A 22,799-nucleotide genomic window follows, 5' to 3' on the forward strand; every position below is an offset into this window, starting at 1 on the left:
CGGTATATCCGCCCCTTTGCCATCTAGTCCAACCCCCTGCTTAATGCAGGATCAGCATAGAGAATCCCCGACAAGTGTTTGTCCAGCCTCTGCTTAAAGTGAGGAGAAGCTCACCACCTCCCTAGGTAGCCAATTCCACTGTAGAACATCTCTTACTGTGAAAAAAATCCCCCTAATATTCAGCCAGTTCCTTTTTGCCCATAATTAAAACCCATTATGGTGAATCCTATCCTCTGCTGCCAACAGCAACAGCTCCCTGCCCTTCTCTAAATGACAGCCCTTCAAATACTTATAGAGAGCTATCAGGTCTTCCCTCCCCTCCTCTTCTGCAGACTAAACATTCTCCACTCCCTCAGCCTTTCCTCATAGGGCTTGGTCTCCCACAGGGAAACTTTCTGCTCCCCTCGTTCAGCACTTTGTGACCTTCCATCACTCTGATAAGGACTTGCACTTCTGGATCAGAGGACAAGCACAGACATCTTCCGTTCAATTCTCCAAACAGCTGCAAAGGAGAGAAATCTTCTGAATTTTTCCAGTGGAAACTTTGTCATCTCAAGGACTGGATGAGGAAATTGATTTTTGTTTGAACATGGCAGGGAGATTCACTCTCTCAAACCTATCCCAAGATCCACCCATTGCACTTTATACTTTAAAGGGGAGAGAACATGGGTATCAAACTGGGGTGTCTCAACTGTGGAGGTGACAAGGGCCTTACACTGAGCATTCAAAACAGTTTTTCCTTTGTGTGGGTTCTTAGATGCCATGCCAGATTGCTACGATGATTGAATCTTTTTCCACACTCCTCTGTGAAATTTCCTCCTTTGTGTGGGATCTTAGATGACATTGAAGAGTGCCACTTTCACTGAACCTCTTTCCACATTCTGAGCATTCAAAAGGTTTCTCCCCTGTATGGGATCTTAGATGCCTTTGAAGATGTCTACCGTTACTGAATCTCTTTCCACACTGAACATTCAAAAGGTTTCTCCTCTGTGTGGGTTCTTTGATGCAGTTGAAGATTGCAACTGTTGCTGAATCTCTTTCCATACTCTGAGAATTCAGAAAAATTCTCCCCTGTGTGGGATCTTAGATGCCTTTGAAGATGTCCACTGCGATTGAATCTTTTTCCACACTCTGAGCATTCAAAAGGTTTCTCCCCTGTGTGCGTTATTTGATGATTTTGAAGATGTCCACTACGACGGAATCTCTTTCCACACTCTGAGCATTCAAAAGGTTTCTCCCCCGTGTGGGTTCTTTGATGCTGTTGAAGATCACCACTGCGACTGAATCTCTTTCTACACTCGGAGCATTCAAAAGGTTTCTCCCCTGTGTGGGTTCTTTGATGCCCTTGAAGATGGCCACTGCGACTGAATCTCTTTCCACACACTGAGCATTCAAAAGGTTTCTCCCCTGTGTGGGTTCTTATATGCTGTTGAAGATGTCCACTGCGAATAAATCTCTTTCCACACTCTGAGCATTCAAAAGGTTTCTCCCCTGTGTGCGTTCTTTGATGCTGTTGAAGATCGGCACTGCGACTGAATCTCTTTCTACACACTGAGCATTCAAAAAATTTCTCCCGTGTGGGTCTTTTGATGCTCTTGAAGAGTGCCATTGCGACTGAATCTCTTTCCACACTGTGAGCATTCAAAAGGTTTCTCCCCTGTGTGGGTACTTAGATGCCTTTGAAGAATGCCACTGCAGCTAAATCTATTTCCACACTGTGAGCATCCAAAAGGTTTCTCCCCTGTGTGGGTTCTTAGATGCCTTTGAAGACTGCCACTCTCACTGAATCTCTTTCCACACTCTGAGCACTGAATAGGTTTCTCTCCTGTGTGTATTCTTTGGTGCAGAAGAAGCTTTGATCTGTATTTGAAGTACTTTCCACACCAAAAGCATTTATATGCCCCCATTATACTATGGTTTGGGAAAAGAGCATTGCCCTTTCTTCCACAAGAGAACATCCTTCCACTTTCCATGCAGATAAGTGACTTCTCTCCAGAATTAATCCTTTGGTGTTGAAAAAGTTCTGTTTTCTGTGAGCTGCACTTGTCACTGTCTGAGCAACTGTAAGGTTTTTCTTCTTTATGTGTTCTTTGATGCCTAAAGAGGTCTGAACTGGAAAGAAAGCTCTTGTCAAACTCTAAGAATTGATAGGTCTTCTCTCCATTGTGGATTTGCAAATGGATCTCATATTGGGTTTGATCTGAGAAGTTCATTGCACATTCGAAGCACTTATATGCCTCCTCATCCATGTGCATTAGTTCACTGAAATCCCACCCTAGGCCACAAATGGGTTTATCCCTCTTCTTAGCAATTTGACTTCCGCCTTGATTCCTGAAGTTTCCTTTCAAATCTTCCTCCCTTACTTTATCTGTCAAGAGCTGGTGCACTTCCTGATTCCCCTGATCATCCTCTGCTGGAATGAAAAGACAGATCCCATTAGCATCCATGCAAGGTCTGATCATCCACACGCAAAACATTTCAGTGGCTTTTTTCTGCAGTACAACCAAGGGTACGTTAATATACACTTTAAGGGACATGAAATTCTGCTGCATCAGAAAGGCTTGGTTTGCAGTCTAACAATTTTATACAACTCCTCACCTGAATGAATTCTTTGGTATGAAGGGCTGATTTTTGACTGAAGGTCTTTCTGCATTCCACGCATCATATGGTTTCTCTACTGAAGGAATTTGCTTCTTATTTCCAACAGGCAAATTCCTTCAGTAGAGAAACCACGTACTCAGAACAGTCATGTACTTACTAAAGGTCTTTCCAAAGGCCACACTTTCATTTTCCCTGGAGCAGATGCTCCAGTTAGCACAGAGGTCTTTATTCCTTCTTGTTTTGGGTGACCATTCTTCTTGGAGTTGGATTTCACAGAAGCCCCCTCCTTGGGACTGAATGAGTTCATCCCTCCTCTTTTCGGTGTGGATTCCCTGCTGCTGCTGTGCTCCACCTCCATCCCTGACATTTCCTTTGGAGTCTTCATTTTCCAAAGAGAACCCCTGCAACCCCCCAACTGTCTCCTCTACATGTGCTGCTGGAATAAAGAAAGAGGCCCAGTCAGCAGCTATGAAGAAGGCAAGCCAACCATCAGGCACTGTTCATTAATGGGTGTGCATTTTCTTTATCAGAAATCCCCTCCCCCCGGAATGCTCGTCACACCTTAATTCCAGCCAGACCTCCCAGGTGAGCGGTTTTTATATTCTGCCTATTCCACCCCTCCCCCTACTCCTCATATGTACTTTCCCCCCTTAAAGTGGCAAACAATCATTCCCCCACTGTTCACATTTGACTTGTTATGCAGCACTTTTGATTTTCTGCTATTGATTATTAAGTAGAAAAGAAGAAAAGGCTTTTATGCCGTGCTTTTCTCTACCCTAAAGAGTCTTAAAGCTGCTTCCAAATCAAACTCCTTTCCCCTCTCCACAACAAGAACCTTGTGAGGTAGGTGAGGCTGAGAGAATTCTGAGAGAACAGTGACCAGCCCAAGGTCAGCCAGCAGGCTTCATGTGGAAGAGTGGGCAATCAAATCCTTTTCTCCAGACTAGAGCCTTCCACTCTCAGCCACTACACCAAGCTGGCTCTCCACAGGAAGACAGACAGACAGATACAGAGATGGTTCTTATATGGGCAAGGAAAGGAAATGGAAGGAAGAGGAAACTTTTTTTCTGGAAGAATGGACACCTGGTCAAAATTAAAGCCTGTAATCCCAACCAGTGTAAGGGGTGTGTGTGGATCCATTCCAGAGTCAGAGAGGGTGACAGTAATCCCAATTACAACAAGCGTGTTGTAATGGTAGGCAATGGAGAAATTAGGATGGGCCCCCCTAATGGCAGCAATTTGCACCTTTGGCACGTATCAAAGGTGCTTACCCAGAGAGGCCACGCTCCCGTAGTTCTCCAGCATGACTTCCCTGTAGAGAGCTCTTTGGTTCGGATCCAGCAGGGCCCACTCTGCCTCAGTGAAATACACGGCCACCTCCTCAAAGGAAACTGAAGACTGAAAGAAAAAGAAGATTCCTTTGTCAGATACCATGCCAGTCAGAGGCAACATTCTGGAAGGAGTGTTTTGGAAAGGTTCAGGATGGAGAGCTCAGCATGGGTAAAAGTAGTGGTGTTCAGAGCCTCTTGCCTGGGCCCCTTAACAACAACTGCAGGAGAAAAGACCCCCTGAGAAAGGAGCGGGGTTCAAGACTGCCCCCCGCTTATCTCCCCTACCTGAACTGGGGGTGCAGCAGCTGTTTCCACACCTCTAGAAAGAGGACAGATCAACACTTTCTCTTCACTGCCTGCAAGGGAGAGAAAAGTGGCAGAAAGGGTATTAGCCTCAACTTCTTGTTTTGTTTTCTTGTGTGAAGCATGCTTCATGCCTCCCTGTTCCAAGGGTGTGAAACCTTGCCCTATATACACTCAAAAAAAAGGTAACACTTTGTAGTAAGTTGTGGGAGACGTGGACGGGAAGCACAAGGAATCAATGAGCCTCCTGGGAGCACGAAAAGCTGCTGACACATTTCAGACTTCCGTGATACTCAAAACTTTGGAGCTCAAAAACCTGACAACATCTCTCCTGAATCAGACCAAAGGCCCAGGCATGGTATTCTCCAACTGGCTGGGCCCTCGCACATGCCCTTGACTCCAAGCAGGGAGGTGAAAATGATGGCAACTCACCTGCACATCTGGCCAAAAAAAAAACAGACGTGAATTGAGAGCATCTGGAAACTCAGGGTATTATCAGTGAGTGTCCAGAGCATCTACTGACCAGGTTTTCGGCCAGATGAAACATCAGTGTGACCTCTCATCTGCCTCAACCTTTCCTCAAAGCTGCTGGGCATGCCAGACCACAGCCTGGTACACCTAGTACAGCATTCTATTTCCTGCTGATGCCCGCTAAGCAAGAGCACAAAACACATTTCCCCACTATTACTGGCCCCTAGCAACTGGCTTTCAGAGCTATGCTGCCCAGAATGTGCTGCCTTCGTTTACTCGCAGGATTGAAGAACTCGGCCGAGATTTGAGCTTAGGCAGATAAAGAGAGGGAGGGCATCTTGGTCATCTTCTGGGCATGGAGTAGAGGTCACTGGGGGTGTGGGGAGGAGGTAGTTGTGAATTTCCTCCATTGTGTAGGGGGCTGGACTAGGTGACCCTGGTGGTCCAACTCTATGATTCTATGATTGTTTACCTTTTCTTCTGAGCCACCTCGATTCCCTCTAATGGAGAAAGGTGGACTATGAAGATTGTAATCAATGTGAGAAACTGCCTCCATGAATTTGTCTAATCCCCTTTTACTGGCACCACAATTAGTGAACATTGTGTGCCACAAGTTGAGTGGAGAACCTTTTCTATATTTTTCCTGACCAAAACACTCGACCCATCAAATTCACCAGATGCCCCAATCCCATCCAGGCACAATGAGTCCTTACCATGTGAGAGGGCATCTTGGGCACACTCCTGGGGCTGAGCACGCTGTCCTTCCTCCGACGGAGCTCTTTCTGTCTCACAAAACATAGCTTCCATCTTCACGGTTGGATCCCACCTCTGAAACAGTAGTGAGGGAGATGGGTAACAGATGGAATGGAAGACAAGGAATGGATTCTGCCTCACTCCCAGACTCTGATCCTTTTTGCCAGTGGACCTGGTAGGGTTTTCCTCACCTTGTGGAATTACCTGGAAGGATAAGAAATTCCCTAAAAGAAGTGACTGCTGAAGCATGTTGTTAAATCTCCCATTTGGATGATTAACACTTGGACAAATATTGAGCAGGGAAGATTTAGGAGAAGGTTGGATATCGTTGCTTGAATTGGAATACCTGGAAAGAAAAGCCCTCACCTGTTCTGCCTGCCTCTTCTCCTCTGCCTGACTCAGGAGGAAACCTTCGGCCAAGGCCACCGCTTGGGAACTGGTCTCAGGCCCGCATTCTCTGACCCAGCGCTGCATTTCCTGGGGCAGGATGGTCAGGAACTGCTCCAGGATCACCAGGTCCAGGATCTGCTTCTTGGTGTGTGTCTCTGGCTTCAGCCATTGTTTGCAAAGTCCATGGAGCTGGCTGCAAACCTCTCGTGGCCCACTGGCCTCACAGTAGCGGAACTGCCGGAAGCATCGACAATGTACTTCTGAGTTCAGGGGCTCCTGATCCCAAGTCTCTGTCACAGCTCTCTCCCAGGATTCAACGCCGCTCTCAGCTTGGACAGGATGGGGGCCTTTCCTTGCTCCCTTACCAGGTCCAGGTCCTTCTGGGTCCTGCTCCTCCATCTCTTTCCCGTTATATTGGGTCACCTCCAACTGTGAAAAGATCTTTATTCACTTGGCTGTGAAGATTCTCCCTGCCCGGGGGTGGGGGGTGAGATGGGAAAATTCCAGAAGGAAAACTAAAAAGAATGGAGACACATGATGGATCAGAACCAAAATGCCACTTGTGGTTTGTAATATTTCGTTATATTATACCAAGCTTTTTAGATATGCCGGTTAGGTTCTTCTGGAAAGTTTACTGTCTCTGGCTCTTTAAAGACACTACAAACTTGTTTCTGATTACTTTGCTTCAATCCGTCCTCGGGGCTTTGGATGGCTACTAGGCATGTCTCCCCCAAGTAAGTCATTGGTCTCCCCCAATTACTTACTTCCAAGTAAACCTTCCAGGATCTGGTAGCAAGACTTTTTCCTTGTGTTGTGAAGCCTTCCTGTTCTCTTGGAAAATGCACAAGCAAACCCTTCCACAGGAAAGGAGCCTTTACTCTTTTAGTTCCCCCACTATTTTTGTGGCCTCTCTAGCAAACAGCTCAAATCAGTTCAACCATTTTGGTGCTGCAGAGAAATTTTTAAAAGCTTCCTGTCTTTCCCATCAGAAGCAGTGCCCAGACCTGGAGAGGGTGGAATGGACTTAAGCCAGGGCGCCATCAGAGATGCCCAAGGAGCTCAATGGGGCTGCTGTGGAGTAACTCCGTACAGGGTTGCACTCCCAGGGTATCCATGCGGTTCAGCCATCTCAGGGAATGGGACAGTGGAGTGGGGAGGAGGAGAAGAAAACTAAAGCAAGCTCACCTGAGGAAATCCGAAATAAGTCCATCCCTAATCCTCCTATTCAATAGGGCTTACTCCCAGGAAAGGGATTTCAGGACTGCACTGAATATCCGCGTTCCTGTAACATCTTCCATGTTACGCTAAACAACATGCCCACGAGACCTCTCCCCGTTACTCCTTTGTGATTCTGCCTTATCGGAGAAGGTCATCAACTCCTGCTCAGGGGATTCCTGGAGTTTTTGGAACAGAGCCTTGAGGGGACTGCAGTTTCTATGGTGTATATCCTAATGTTCCACCTCCGGGTAAATTGATTTCTGGGGTCTGAAAATTAGCTGCTCTAATTCCATGAGAACTCCAGGCCCCATCTGGAACTCAGCAACCCTCTTATTGGGAGTTTCTGGAGGTCACTTTTCCCCCTAGAGTGGCAAGCACAGCATCTAGGCTTGGCCGCCTTCTCTGTTCAGAGGCTTTCAAGGTTATAAAAATGACTATTTTCAGGTTGGGAGTCCAAGAAAGTGCACCTCTTATATCATGGATTATACCTGAAGATCAGAAGGTGGGGCAGGAGGAAAGGGCTTTTCTGGGGAGGGTGAGGAATTGAGTCTCCCCATGCCCGCCCTCCACTCAACTCCAAGGTCACCCCCAGCCAAATGTAACTTCTATTTAATTCCAAGAGGGATATCAAAGAAATGTGTTTTTTTCAATATAAGAACTAAGGGATTTCATATCTTTGACAAAAGGATCCCACAATGTGACACTTACATTTGCAGCAAGGTGGGGGGTGGAAAGAGGCAGGTGGCGCCCGGCGGCAGAGCATGCATGCGGGAGCCGATTGGGCTTCGGGGGGGGGGCTTTTGTGGACTCTGGGGGGGAGGGCATGGAGACTGGGGCCCGGTGTGGGGCCGGTGTGCATGGGTGTGTGTGTGTGTGGGGAGTCTTTTCTCTCTTCCTCTTTTTCTGTCACTCCTTCTCCTTTCTCTCACTCTTTCTCCCGCCTGGGAGGGGGGAGCGGGGGCGCCCTGCAGGCCTTCTGTGTGGCCTCCCCTGGGTTTGCCAACCTCCAGGTGGTGGCTGGAGACCTGGCAGCCCTAGCCTCTCCCCCCCACCGGGAGATCTACACCTGGTATGGCCCCTGAATGATGTCATAAATGTGCAAATGGCCCTTGGCAGGAAAAAGGTTCCCCACCCCTGCCTTATACGGTCCAAGGTACAATGGTTCCAGACCGTATAAGGCTTTAAAGGTTAAAACCAGCACCTTGAACCTGATCCGATGCTCCAGCTGGAGCCAGTGCTGTTGTTTCAGCACTGGAGTTATGTGCTCTCGCAGCGATGCCCCAGAAAGGAGCCTTGCTGCCACATTTTGCACCAGCTGGAGCCTCCTGATCAGTCCCAAGTGCAGCCCTGCATAGAGCGAGTTACAATAGTCTAGCGTAGAGGTGACCGTTGCATGGATCACTGTGGCTAGATCAGGGTGGGAGAGGTAAGGCGTCTCCTAGGAGTGCTGGATGGGGGCCTTCTCTCTCTTCTTCCATCCAGCACATGGCACTGCTGACCCTGAATAGAGCCTGCCTCTCTGGTTCAAAATCCTGGGGAGCCTGCAGGGAACCCCTCCTTTGCACACACTAAGGGGGAGTAGAAAAGCAGCCTGCATCTCAAGAGGATCAGGGTTTATATAGGGAGAAGGACAACACAGAGTGGAGGGGGGCTCTCCCTCATCATTTTCTCAATGAGCCAAAGGGATAGCTGCATTTCTTGCAATCCTGATGTGTGAGGAAGGAAGGGAGGAAAGGCCTGCTGGGGCCAAGAAGCAGAGGCAGGAGGAGGAGGTATCTCCCCCCCCCCATCTCCTGCCCCTCCTGAACCTTGACACATAAGCTCCGGCTCCAGTCTAAAGTGGTTAGAAGATCCCTTTCCTATTCACATCTTCTTTTTTGGGGGGGGGGGATTCCCCAGCTCTTCTTTCTTTGGGGACTTCACTGCTCCCCCCTTCCTTTCTCTGCGCTTTGGGTCTTGAATAGCAGGCCCTGGCCTGACATTTCTCCCCTCCCCCCCAAAAAAAGTCCCTTTCAGCTCACCAGATGTCACCCCCAGCCTCAAAATCCCCAACCTTCCTTCTGTACAGAGGGAGCAGGACCCCCCCCCCCGCGCTCATGTCCCTCTCTGGGACTGTGGACTCCCTCTCCCTTTTACCACTCCAGGGGGGTTGTCTGCCCTCCCCCCGCCCCAATCCAAGCCAGGAAACAAACTGGTTTTTATCCTCATGGGGTCCAAGATTCAAACACTCTGACGTCTCCCCTGCAGGGGTGGGATTGGGAGTTCCCCCCCCCTTGGGCATCACTTCCCTCCTCGAGAGCCTCGCCTGGTCCCCTCCGACCTCTTTGCTCTCTGCTGGGGCTTTTGCCCTCCGGAATGAACACGGATGTCCTCTGCAGACCCGGCCCCGTCTGAACGCGCCTCGTTTCCCAACACGTGACACGCCAGGAGTCGTTTATTCCCTGCGTTCCTTCTCTTTTTTAAAAAAACTTTTTTGTATTTTCATAAAATAACACATAAATCTAAACAAACAAATACTATTAAAAGAAAAACAAAGTACAAAAGTACCAAAAAGTACAAAAGAGTATAGATTATAATTTGGTTACTACTTCCTCCGTTCCTTCTCTCCAAGCAGCCCCTTGCCTTGGAGAGAACCTGCCGGGGGTCTGGCTCCCAACACTCCCCGCCCCCCCTCCATTGCAGCCCCCTCCTCACCCTGCTTTTCCGTGACTCACAACCCGCCCCCCGCCCCCCTTCCGCCCGCCCGCCTTGCAAATCTGAATCACACGCGAGGCCGCCGCCGTGCAGGGAAGGGGCTGCATCTCCCCCCCCCGCCAAGCCTTCTGCAGAGAAATGGGAGAAAACAAGAGAGCCAGGTGGAGCAGCCCCCCCCCCCCAAGACTTGTGGGTGGGTGGGGATTCTCCCTCTCTCCGATCATGGCCCCCCTCGGACCTCCCTTGCATTTCCCACCCACCCCCGATCTCCCACCCTCGAGGTCCCCACAACCCAGCCTCGGGATCCCCCTCGACTCACTGGGAAGGAGCTGCTGCTGCTGCTGCTTTTCCAAGCGCCGGAACAACAAAGGCCGCTTTCCCACGGGCGGACTCCGGCCAAGACAGGAAGGGTGGCCTCTCTAGGATTTTAGACTCTCTGGCCGCAGTAAGACAGGAAGGGTGGCCCCTCTAGGATTTTAGACTCTCTGGCCACAGTAAGACAGGAAGGGTGGCCTCTCTAGGATTTTAGACTCTCTGGCCGCAGTAAGACAGGAAGGGTGGCCTCTCTAGGATTTTAGACTCTCTGGCCACAGTAAGACAGGAAGGGTGGCCTCTCTAGGATTTTAGACTCTCTGGCCGCAGTTCCTGTGGCCGCCCACCAAAATATCGCCTCCCCCTCGGAGTTGCAAACCCCCACCCCCCTCTCTGCAAAAGGGGCTTTGCATGTGCTGGGGGAGGCGAGGGGCGGGGAGGAGGGAACCGGGAGAGACTGAGAAGGGATTGCTGGAGGAGACCAGAGACATTTGGGAGAAGGGGCAGACTCCCCCCCCCCAGCCTTGAACGACCTCTGGCAAGAGGAGATGTGGCCCCTTCTCTCTTCCCCCCTCCCTGGAAGCCCCTCCCCAAGCAGGATCCAGCCCACCTGTTCCCAGGCACAGAGTCATCGGGCTTCTTGGAGGCCCCTTTCTGTTTGGGGGCTTTTATTTTCTCCCAAGCAATGAGAAGCCCCCCCCCCCCCCCTCCACGTTAGACTCAGCCAGAGATGGTCTGATTGGGATCCTGATTCGGAGACTGGTTGGAAATAGAGGTGAGACACGAGAGAGTTCGAGGGGGACGCCTGGTCGCTTTAGGGGTTACTTGAATTCAGCTTCCACTATTAACACTATTGACAAGATCTTGGTATCCACGAAGGCCAACCCTTGTCCCCTGGATCCCTCTTCATCCTGGTTCCAGAAACTATGCAAGGACCTCACTACACAATGCCTGGTTTCCAGGGCTGTCCCCGGTCCGGTGATAGATTTGTTCTGGGTTTTGTGTTCTTGGAACTTGATTTCCAAACGTCCCAATCAGGATTTGGAAAAGAGTCACTTGGGGCCATTTCAGATATTTGTTTACTCAATTCATTTATACCCCTGCCTTTCTCCCCAGTGGGGATACAAAAAGCTTGTATCATTCCCCTCTCCTCCATTTTATCCTCACAACAACCCTGTGAGGTGGGTTAGGCTGAGAGTTGTGACTGGCCCAAGGTCACCCAACAAGCATTTCATGGCCTGAGTGGGGATTTGAACCTGGGGCCTTCACATACTAGTCCAACACTCTTAACCATTACACTACACTGGCTTACACTGATCTGCACTGGATCATGCAAACTGGAGGTAGGCTTAAGGCTCCTTGTCTGCTATGGTCCTGATCCAAATCAGATCCCCATGTGCGTGGAAATGAAGTTCCCCACATGGAACAAAGAGAATGCTTCTTTAGACAAAATCCAGGAGTGGCAGACCCAGGATTAGTGAATCCTAAAAGAGGTGAATGACTCTCCAGAATTCACTTTCCTTTTTCCAATGGTTAGCGAGGAGAAAAAGCTCGAATCCTTCTTTTCCTCTCACAAATTTGCTGTTCTTTTATCCCTGTCCTGACCAGCTGGGAAATGCCAGGGTTCCCAACTTCCAGAATCCTCTGGTTCCCATGAACACTGCATTCTCGCAAGAAGAGTCAGTTGTCTGATAGGCTGGCAGACAATTGCAATCCAGAGGAGTCCGCCCACTGCCAGTTTTCCGTCTGAAATCAGAGCCACTGTAAACTGGTTTTTCAGCCACTTGTCTTGCAACCCTTTCAGCTACCCTCTGAGCATCACCAGAGTACAAAATTATAGACATCGTTATGACCTGAGGGTGTCATTTCACCACTAGAACAACCTAAGCCCTTTAGTCAGTCAGTCAGTCCATCTTAGGTTATCTGAACTTTGAACTCACGAAGATCTCCTTCCTCTCTATGACTTGGCTCAGGGTTTTCCTCTCATCTCTCCTAGAGAGGGATTTCTCCTCTGGGGTTAGTGCCCCAGTGGATTTCCTGCCTTTCCTGATGTTTGTGGCTTGGGAGGGGCTTTGCCTCAGTGGGAGAGAATCTGCTTGGCTTGCAGAAAGTCCCATGTTCAATCCCTGGAAAAGGATCACATAGGGGGTGATATGAAAGACCTCTAACCTGAGACCCTGGAGAACCACGGCCAGTCTTAGGAGACAATACTGACCTTGATGGACCAAGGGTCTGATGCGGCATAAGGAAGCTTCATGTGTTCGAGTGACTTGCTTGCTTGAGTGGTCATTTGGAGGCATTTGTTCTACTGGGCCTTCCAGGCATGGCACCTGATCTCTGCTTGTGGCCTGATCGGTGTGGGGAGGGTGGCGGAGATGGCCTTGCCATAGCAAAATAAAAGAACATCAGAAAAGCCCTGCTGGATCAGACCAGTGAGGGACTATCTAGTCCAGCATCCTATCTCACACAGAGGCCAAACAGTTCCTCTGGGGGGCCAACAACAGGACACAGAGGCCGAGGCCTTTCCATGACATTAACTCCTGCCAATGGGATTCAGAGGTTGACTGCTTCTGGATGTGGAGGTTCCCTTTAGCCACCATGGCTAGGAGCCACTGATACAACTGTCCTAGACGAATTTATCTAATCCCCTTTTAAAGCAGTCTGTGCCTGGGGAACATCACTACATCCTCTGGTGGCAAATGCCACATTTTAATCATTTGCTGTGTAAATAATTATTTCCTTTTCTCTGCCCATCAGCTTCATTGGATGCCCTTAAATTCTTGTATTTTGGGAGAGGGAGAAAACTGTCTCTTTGTCAACTCTCTCCATCCCATGCATAATTTTATAAGCCTCTATCATATCACCCCTTAGTGGTCTCTTTTCTAAATTGTGAATCCCAAGACTCTTCACCCTTTTCTTCTCAGGGAAGGTGCTCCAACTCCCCAATCATCTTTTCTTACCGTATTTTTCCAGCTCTTAAGATGTCCTTTTTAAGATGCCGGGACCAGAACTATACAAAATATTCCAAATGACGCCACACCATCGATTTATGCAGGGCCATTATAATATTATGCCCTGACCTGGATGGCCCAGGCTAGCCTGATCTCATCAGATCTCAGAAGCTAAGCAGGGTCAGCCCTGGTTAGTATTTGGATGGGAGACCACCAAGGAAGTCCAGGGTTGCTGTGCAGAGGAAGGCACTGGCAAACCACCTCTGTTAGTCTCTTGCCATGAAAACCCCAAAAAGGGGTCACCATAAGTCGGCTGCGACTTGACAGCACTTCACACACACACACACATTATAATACTAATATTTTTCAATATCATTTTCAGTTCCTTTCCTAATAATCCCCAACATACAGTTTGCCTTTTTCACCACTGCAGCACACTAGGTTGGCACTTACTTTGAGCTACCTACCATGACCCTGAGATCTTTTTCCCTCTCAGCCTTAGCAAGTTCAGACCTCATTAGCCTATCCTTCAAGTTGGGATTCTTTGTTCCAGTGTCGTGCATCACCTTACACTTACCTACATTGAACTTCATTTGCCACACTGTTGCCCACTCACCCAAGTTGTGGAGATCCTCATGGAGCTCTTCACAGACACGCTTGGTTTTCGCCATCCTGAACAATTTTGTGTCATCTGCAATCTTGGTCACTACACTGCTCACCCCCAGTTCCAGATCATTCATGAACAAATTAAATAGTACCGCGTCCAATGCTGATCCCTGAGGGACTCCACCGCTTACTTCCCTCCATTGTGAGAACTCTCCATTGATTCCTATCCCTCCACACCCCTAGTGACCAGAAGATGGCCAAGATGCCCTCCCTCTCATCATCTGCCTAAGGTCACAGAATCAGCATTGCTGACAGATGGCCATCTAATCTCTTCTTAAAAACCTCCAGGGAAGGAGAGCTTACCACCTCCCAAGGAAGCCTGTTCCACTGAGGAACCGCTCTGTTAGAAAATTCTTCCTAATGTCTAGATGGAAATTCCTTTGATTTAATTTCAACCCATTTGTTTTGGTCCGACCTTCTGAGGCAACAGAAAACAACTCAGCACCCTCCTCTATATGACAGCCTTTCAAGTACTTGAAGATGGTTATCATGTCCCTTCTCAGTCTTCTCCTCTTCAGGCTAAACATACCCAGCACCTTCAATTCTATTCTTCAGAATGAGAACATCTTTAGAAAATATTTTGTCCTATACAAAAGGTATATGAATGATGTATTCCTCATTTGGATTGGCTCACTCCACACTTTGGCCAGTACATCAATACTACATATGATACTATTACATTTGAAATGCAATTTGATAAATCTGGTCTGATTTTTTAGATGTAGAGGTTAGAAGATCAAACAAAGAAATACAGACTGATATGTATAGGAAGCCAACAGGTATCAACTCATTTTCAGCTGGCCACCACCTAAAAAGAAATCTGCCATATTCACCGTTCTTAAAACTGAGACGCAACTGCAGTCTGGAAGCAGATTTCTATAAACAGGCTCAAGGCTGGATAGACCAGAACTGTCAAACAGACCTTTTACAAGGCCAAAAACACCTCAAGATCATCATTATTAACTCCCTAGGGGAACAGATAGAACTCTGATAGAATGGTGATCAAAATTGCCCGATTGCCCCTGAACACCAAATTCAAACATTCTGTCACACACAATACAGCACTAATATCCCGGGATAAACTAACAGCGCATTCCTGAGTCTGTCAGCAAAAGAGCTCAGGAGGTGAAAAATGGGCTGTGCTGGCATAAGAGGGATGGCTGCCAGCTCCCATTCCACTTACGCCATGCAGAAAGGCCCGGATGCCAGTGGGGAGGCCCGGACACTGTCCTCCCCATGCTGTTCTGGCAGCGTGACCCAGGGACGCCGGCACAGCTTTGAGCTGGTGTCCAGATGGTGCGCTTTTGTGCACCCTCCCCAGGAAGGTGTTCCTGAGGCGTTCCAGTGCCGGGTTGGGGGAGGAACTGCCTTTAGGCGGCCTCCGAAGCCCTTTCCGGCCGGGTATGCCCCTTTTATATTTTTTGTGAGAGACACCACCTTTTTAGGTGTCGTATCTCTCATGCAACCCTATGAAGGGTTGCACAGATTTTTGACACCACGGGGAGGTTTCGAGGGGGCTGAAACATCCTTTGGAGGCAGCGCAGCCATGTTGCCTCCAATGACCGGTGCAGGCATTCCTCTCAGGAATGCACTGTTAATGGGGTACCACATGGGGATTTTCCTTATGTGTCCATGTAATTTAAAGAAAGTTGTTGGCCAGGCACTTTAGGCTTTCAAGACCTGTGACTTGCCCATGCACTCTCCACCATAAATCTGTCATCCTAACCTGTACCCAGAGTAGGGGAAATTAGCTTTAAAAGAGCTTTAAAAGAGTTCCAGAATAACGCAGGATCTTCCAATCTGTGTGTACCAGGGTCATCTCAGTAGGGGGTCCCCAAAAATAAAATTATAAAAAAGATGAATTTATTACAATTTTAATTGTACTGGATACAAAACTGAAATTAAAATGGGGGGAAGGAACCGGGGGAAGAGGGAAGCATAAAGAGGGAAGAGATCAATGTTACCTCATCCAAGGTGAGTGAGAAGCTGAGAATTGCGGACAGTCTGATCAGCAAAAGTCCAACAAGATGGAGTTGGGGGGGGTTTCCTGCAAAGCAGTTGCAGGGGTATTTAGGTAATGGGGGAAACCTATCACATCCCGTTCATGGACCTGGGCTCCCCCTTTTATGGGGGAAAATCCCATAGTTTTGCATTCCAAGGTGGGGAAGTTTTCAAAGCTTTGGGCACGCCTGAGTTGACTGGCTGTTACAGCTGCTTTAATGGCTCAGAGGTGATTACCCATTAACTGGAAATGGACTTATTTTGCTTTGATGAAATTCGCTTGAAGTAGAGATATGGGTGTTCACAGGCCATGGAGCTGGGGGGTGGGGGGCAATATAAAAGCCCGAGTGACATCCTGTCTCCGTGAAAGAAATGTGCTCTAGACATAGCAGGGAGATGTTCTCTCTCAAACTACCCCAAAGATCTGTCCATTACATATGATGCTTTCAAAGGGGTGGACTTCAAAAAAACTAAGAAAAGGTTCGGTATCAAATTGGGGTGTCTCAACTGAGGAGGAGGCAGGAGCCTCACACTGAGCATTCAAAGGTTTTTTCCACTATGTGGGTTCTTAGATGCCTTTGAAGATTACCACTGCGATTGAATTTCTTTCCACACACTGAGCATTCAAAAGGTTTCTCTCCTGTGTGGGTTCTTAGATGACTTCGAAGGCTGCCACTCTCACTGAATCTCTTTCCACAGTCTGAGCATTCAAAAGGTTTCTCCCCTGTGTGGGTTCTTAAATGATTTTGAAGATGGCTACTCTGTCTGAATTTCTTTCCACACTCTGAGCATTCAAAAGGTTTTTCCCCTGTGTGCGTCCTTTGATGCATTTGAAGATGGCCACTGCAACTGAATCTCTTTCCACACTCTGAACATTCAAAAGGTTTCTCCCCTGTGTGGGTTCTTAGATGAGTTTGAAGATTGCCAATGAAAGTAAATCTCTTTCCACACTCTGAGCATTCATAAGGTTTCTTCCCTGCGTGGGTTCTTTTATGTAGTTGAAGACTGTCACTCTCACTGAATTTCTTTCCACACTCTATGCATTCAAAAGATTTCTCCTCCGTATGGGTTCTTTGATGATTTTGAAGATTGACAGTGCAACTGAATCTCTTTCCACACGCTGAGCACTCAAAAGGTTTCTCACCTGTGTGGGTTCTTAGATGACTTCGAAGACTGCCACTCTCACTGAATCTCTTTCCACAGTCTGAGCATTCAAAAGGTTTCTCACCTGTGTGGGTTGTTAGATGCATTTTAAGATCACCAGTCTGACGAAATTTCTTTCCACACTCCAAGCATTCAAAAGGTTTCTCCCCTGTGTGGGTTCTTAGATGACTTTGAAGACTGCCACTGCGACTGAATGTCTTTCCACACACTGAGCATTCAAAAGGTTTCTCCCCTGTGTGGGTTCTTTGATGCCCTTGAAGATGGCCACTGCAACTGAATGTCTTTCCACACTCCGAGAATTCAAAAGGTTTCTCCCCTGTGTGTACTCTTTGGTGCACAAGGAGGTGTGATCTGTATCTGAAGTACTTTCCACAATGAAAGCATTTATGTGCCCTCATCCCACTAGGTTTTCGAAAAAATGCATTACCCTTTCTTCCACAAGAGTACATCCTTCCATTCTCCATGAAGATAAATAGCTTCTCTCCAGAATGAATTCTTTGGTGTTGAAAAAGGTCTGATTTTTGTGAGAAGTTCTTGCCACAGTCTGAGCAGCTATAAGGTTTATGTGTTCTCTGATGTCTAAGGAGCTTTGCTCTGTGAAGAAAGCTTTTGCCACACTCCATGCATTGATGGGTCTTCTTTCCACTGTGTATTTGCAAATGGATCTCATATTGTGCTTGATCTGAGAAGTTCATTCCACACTCTAGGCACCTGCATGCCACCTCCACCATGTGGATGAGTTTACTGAAATCCTGTTCTTGGCCGGGAATGGGGTTATCCCTCTTCTCGACCATGTGACTTCCTTTCTGCCTCTTCAATCTGCCTTGATTCCTGAAGTTTCCTTTCATATATTCATTCTTCACTTTATCTAGAAATACCTGATGCACTTCCTCATCACCCTCATTCCACTGATCATTCCCTGCAGGAATGAAAAGATTCCGTTACCACCTACGCTAGGAGGCCTGATCATCCACATGCAAAACATTTGTATGTACTCTTCTGTAACGTTTATGTTTTATTTTAATTTTATTTTTTTGTATTATGTTTTGTTTTATTTTATATTATAAAAATAAAAAAATATAAAACAAAACAAAACATTTCAGTGGCTTTTCCCTGCTGTACATTGAAGAGTACATTAACAGACACTTTAAAGGGACATGAAAGCCTGCTGCATCAGAAAGGCTTGGTTTGCAATCTAAGAATTTATACATCTCCTCGCCTGGGTGCATTCTTTGATGGGAAGTAAGGGCTGATTTCCAACAGAAGGTCTTTCACATTCCATGCAATCAAATGGTTTCTCTCCTGAGGGAATTTGGCTCTTGGAAATAACACTCATGTTCTTAATGAAGATTTTTCCAAAGGCCTCGTTGTCATTTACGATTTCCCTGGAGTAGATTATCCAGTTAGCACGAAGGCCTTTGTTCCTTCTTGTTTTGGTTGACCTTACTTCTTGGGCTGGGATTTAACACAAGCCCCCTCCTTGGGATGGAATGGGCTTATCTCTCCTCTGGTCTGCCTGGCTTCCCTCCTGCTTCTGGGGTTCATCTCCCTCCCCCAAGTTTCCTTTGGAATCTTCATTCTTGGTTTTTTCCAAAGAGAACCCCTGAAATTCCCCAATGGTCTCCTCTACATGTGCTTCTGCAATAAAGAACGATGTCCAATCAGCAGCTACACAAGAAGCCAAGCCACTCATCAGGCACTGCTCACTAATGGGGGTGCATTTCCTTTATCAGACCTTCTTTCTCACTCAGTCAAACTGCTGGTCACACCTTATCCCCACCCAGTCTCCCCCAGGTGAGCAGTTTTTATATTCTGCCTATCCCCCTTCCCCATTTCCTCATGTATACTTTTCCCCCTTAAAGTATCAAAGAATACTTCCCTCACTGTTGACATTTGACTTGCTGTGCACCTCTTTTGAGTCTCTGCTACTGATGATTAAATAGAAGAGAAGGTTTTTATACCCTTCCTTTCTCTACCTAAAGAGTCTCAAAGTGGTTTACAAATCACATTCCTTTCCCCTCCCCAAAACAGACACCTAGTGAGGTGGGTGGAACTGACACAGTTTCGAGATAACTGTGACTGCCCCAAAGTTATCCAGCTGGCTTCATGTGGAGAAGTGGGGAATCAACTCCCTTTCTCCAGACTAGAGTCCACCCTCTTAACAACTACACCACAAGAAAGTGATCATTCTTATATGGGGAAGGAAAAGAAATCCAACAGAGAAATTAGGATGGGGCCCCTTCCAGGGTCTTCCTGAGGTCCTCTCAGTCCCACATTGGCCTCAGGACACCCTCTGTGGCTTGTGCGTTGGCCACAACACTGGCCTCTGTTGCCCCAGGGCCAGCCAGGACATTCGAGTCACTCTACCCGGCCATGTTGAATATCGCTTTTGCTGCCACCCCACCACTTTGAGGCTCCCAGAAGGGAGCAGGTAACAGGGCAGGCCTCAAAACAACATACTGCTGTTTAAATGTTTTGATTCACGCATCAGCCCAATCCTAATGGCAGCAATTTGCACCTTTGGCACCTTACCCAGAGATGCCACACTCCTGTAGTTCTCCAGCATGACTTCCTTGTAGAGAGCTCTTTGGTTCGGATCCAGCAGGGCCCACTCTGCCTCAGTGAAATACACGGCCACCTTCTCAAAGGAAACCGGAGACTGAAAGAAAAAGCAGATTCCTTCGTCAGAGATCATGCAAGGCAGAGGCGACTCTCTGGAGAGTTCGGCATGTGTAAAAGGAGTGGAGTTCAGAGCCTCTTGCCTGGGGCCCCTTAACAACAGCTGCAGGAGAAAAGCCCCCCAGAAAAAGACAGGGGGACCCAGGCTACCCTACTCTCATCTCTCCTACCTGGACTGGAGGAGCAGCAGCTGTTTCCACACCTCCACATAGAGAATGGATCAACTCTGTCTTTTCACTGCCTGAAAGGGAGAGAAAAGTGGAAGAAAGGGTATTATCCTTGACTTTTTGTTTTGTTTTCTTGTGTGAAGCATGCTTCATGCCTTCCCATTCCAAAGGTGTGATACCTTGCCCTATGTACACTCAAAAAAATTGGTTACACTTTCTGTTAAGTTGTGGGAGAGGCAGGAGAGAAGCACAAGGGACCAATGAGCCTTGGTGGGGGGACACTCTAAATTCTGCTGACACGTTTTAGATTTCTGTAATAATAGCAACCTGTCGTGGGAATGGTGGAGCTCAAAAACGTGGCAGCATCTCTTCTGGATCAGACCAAAGGCCCAGGCAGGTTTTCTCCCACCAGCTGGGCCCTCTCACACGCCCTTGAGTCCAGGTTGATGGAAAGAAAAGAGGGAGGCGAAAATAACATTGCATGGCACCTCGCTGTCACATCTGGCCAAAAAAACACACATGAATTGAGTGCATCTGGAAACTCAGGGTAATATCAGTGGGTGTCCGGATCGTCTACTGATCCAGTAATGTCACATCTGGGTTTTCAGCCAGAGGCAACATCATCATGACATCACATCCGCCACAAATCCCTCCCGAAAGGTGCTGGACATGCCAGACAACTGTCTGGCATTCTCTTTTCTGTAGCAGCCGTCAAGATGCCCAGCTAAACATGAGCACAAAACAGATTCTCCCACTATTCCCAGCCCCTACCAACTGGTATTAGGAGCTATTCTGCTCACAATGTACAATCTCTGTTTCTTTGCGAGAATTAAGAGCTCGGTTGAGATTTGTCTACCTTTTCTTCTGAGCCACCTTCAGTCTCTCTAATAGAAAAAGGTGATATATGAATTTTGTAATCAATACGAGGAAATGCCTCCATGAAATTGTATAATCCCCTTTTATGAGCATCACAATTAGTGAACATTGAGTGTCCCAAGTTGGGTGGAGAAGCTTTCCCCCCCTTGACTAGAACTCTATCCATCATATTCACGGGGTGCCCCAATCCCATCTAGACACAATGAGTCCTTACCATGTGAGAGGGCATCTTGGGCACACTCCTGGGCCTGGGCCTGCTGCCCTTCCTCCAACAGAGCCCTTTCCGTCTCACAGAACTTAGCTTCCTTCTTCACAGATGGACCCCAACTCTGAAACAGCAGCGAGTGAACCAGATAAAAGATGGAATGGAAGACACCAAGGAATGGATCCTGTCCCCACTCCCGTACTCTCCTCCATTCTATCAGCAGACCTGGTAGGGTTTTCCTTCAACCCTGGGGAATTATCTGCAGGGATAAGAAATTCCATAGAAGTCACTGCTGAAGCAGATTGTTAAACCTCCCATATGGATGATTAACACTTGGACAGATATTGGGCAAGGAAGTTGTAGGATAAGATCAGATATTGTTGCTTGAATTGGAATATCTGGAAAGAAAAGCCCTCACCTGTTCTGCCTGCCTCTTCTCCTCTACCTGACTCAGGAGGAAACCTTCAGCCAGGGCCACTGCTTGGGAACTGGTCTCCGCACCGCATCCTCTGACCCAGCGCTGCATTTCCTGGGGCAGGATGGTCAGGAACTGCTCCAGGATCACCAGGTCCAGGATCTGCTTCTTGGTGTGTCTCTCCGGCTTCAGCCAGTGGTTGCAAAGTCCATGGAGCTGGCTGCAAACCTCTCGGGGCCCATTGGCCTCACAGTAGCGGAACTGCCGGAAGAGTTGACAATGTACTTCTGAGTTCAGGGGCTCCTGATTCCAGATCTCTGGCACAGCTCTCTCCCAGGATTCAACGCCATTCCCAGCTTGGACAGGATGAGGGCCTTTCCTTGCTCTCTTGCCATGCCCAGGTCCTTCAGGGTCCTGCTCCTCCATCTCTTTCCCCTTCTATTGGGTAGCTTCCGACTGTGAAAAGATCCCTTTACTCACTTGGCTATGAAGAGCGGCTTCTCCCTGCAGGGAAGCGGGGAGAGACATATAGCAACGTTTCAGAAGGAAAGCAAAAGAGAATGGAGATACATGATGGATCAGAACTGAAGTGCCACTTGTGGTTTGTAATATCATTTTGTGATATGACATACCAAGCTTTTTTAGAGATGCCCATTAGGTTCTTTAAAGATGCTACAAACTTGTGTCTGACTTTGCATCAATCCATCCTCGGGGCTTTGGATGGCTACTAGGCATGTCACCCAAAGCCACAGTGGTTTCCCCAATGACTGACTTCCAAGTAAACCTTCCAGGATCTGGCTGTAAGGCTTTTCCCTTGTGCTGCGAAGCCCTTCCTGTTCTCCTGGGAAGTGCAGAAGCAAACCCTTCCCACCCACCCCCACAGGAAAGGAACCTTTCTTCTTTTCGTCTCCCCCACTACTTTTTTGGCCTGTCTAATCAAATCAAATAATTTTTTAAAAAATTAAAAGGCTGAAGTCCTTCTGAGGCAAGAGTTTCTTGCAGCCCTCAAGTATTAAGTTCCTCTTCCGGCAAATTCCTCAAGGAGTTCCTCTTCCAGCAAGGCTGTCTGTTGTCTAAACAGTCAGTACAAAATTCAGCTAGTGAATCCATACATTTATGTTTCATTTTACAAATACCTTCATATTCTAAAGAATACGGTTACAATGAATAAATACTTAACATTCTACTAAAACTCTATCATATTTAAACCTTTAAACAGCATAATAACATTCATTTAGTAATACATTTGGCATTTATTCAACAAAGTGCTTTGCTGCTGATCAAGGGCAGCATTCTAAGGTTGTTACACTGTTCTTGAAGTCACTCTAACCTATAAGCTGCAAGAGATGCAGCAGCTACAAAGAACTATCTGGCACTCATATTGCTCACATTCCATTCTCAAGGTCCTTTAGTGTTCAATCACAAGGACAGCCGTCACATCTTCCCTGTAAAAGTCTCTTGACCAGGCATGTCTAGGCTTGTTCAGTTTAAATAAAAAATAGCTTTTTATGAAAAATATGGTTCTACACTGAGGAATTCTGTCTATGTACAACACTAATACATCAGTTCATATGCTCCATATGTCAAAGCCTGCAACAATAC

At 47.6% G+C, this 22,799-nt stretch overlaps 1 protein-coding gene and 1 pseudogene across 1 annotated transcript; both read right to left on the reverse strand.

Annotated features, from left to right (window-relative positions):
• Positions 1-486: 486 nt before the first annotated feature.
• Positions 487-13,695, reverse strand: LOC130493304 (gastrula zinc finger protein XlCGF17.1-like; annotated as a pseudogene).
• A 2,619-nt stretch (positions 13,696-16,314) lies between these two features.
• Positions 16,315-21,623, reverse strand: LOC130493305 (zinc finger protein 436-like; the record flags this gene model as incomplete). Its single annotated transcript, XM_056867013.1, has 6 exons — positions 21,426-21,623; positions 20,792-20,906; positions 19,705-19,775; positions 19,388-19,514; positions 17,578-17,774; positions 16,315-17,184 (listed from the first exon to the last, which is right to left on the reverse strand). Coding segments are annotated over exons 1-6 (1,578 nt in total), but the record flags the coding sequence as incomplete, so codon positions are not given.
• Between the last annotated feature and the right edge of the window lie 1,176 nt (positions 21,624-22,799).

The sequence above is a fragment of the Euleptes europaea genome, chromosome 1 (genome assembly GCF_029931775.1).
Source record: "Euleptes europaea isolate rEulEur1 chromosome 1, rEulEur1.hap1, whole genome shotgun sequence".
Classification (NCBI taxonomy): domain Eukaryota; kingdom Metazoa; phylum Chordata; class Lepidosauria; order Squamata; family Sphaerodactylidae; genus Euleptes; species Euleptes europaea.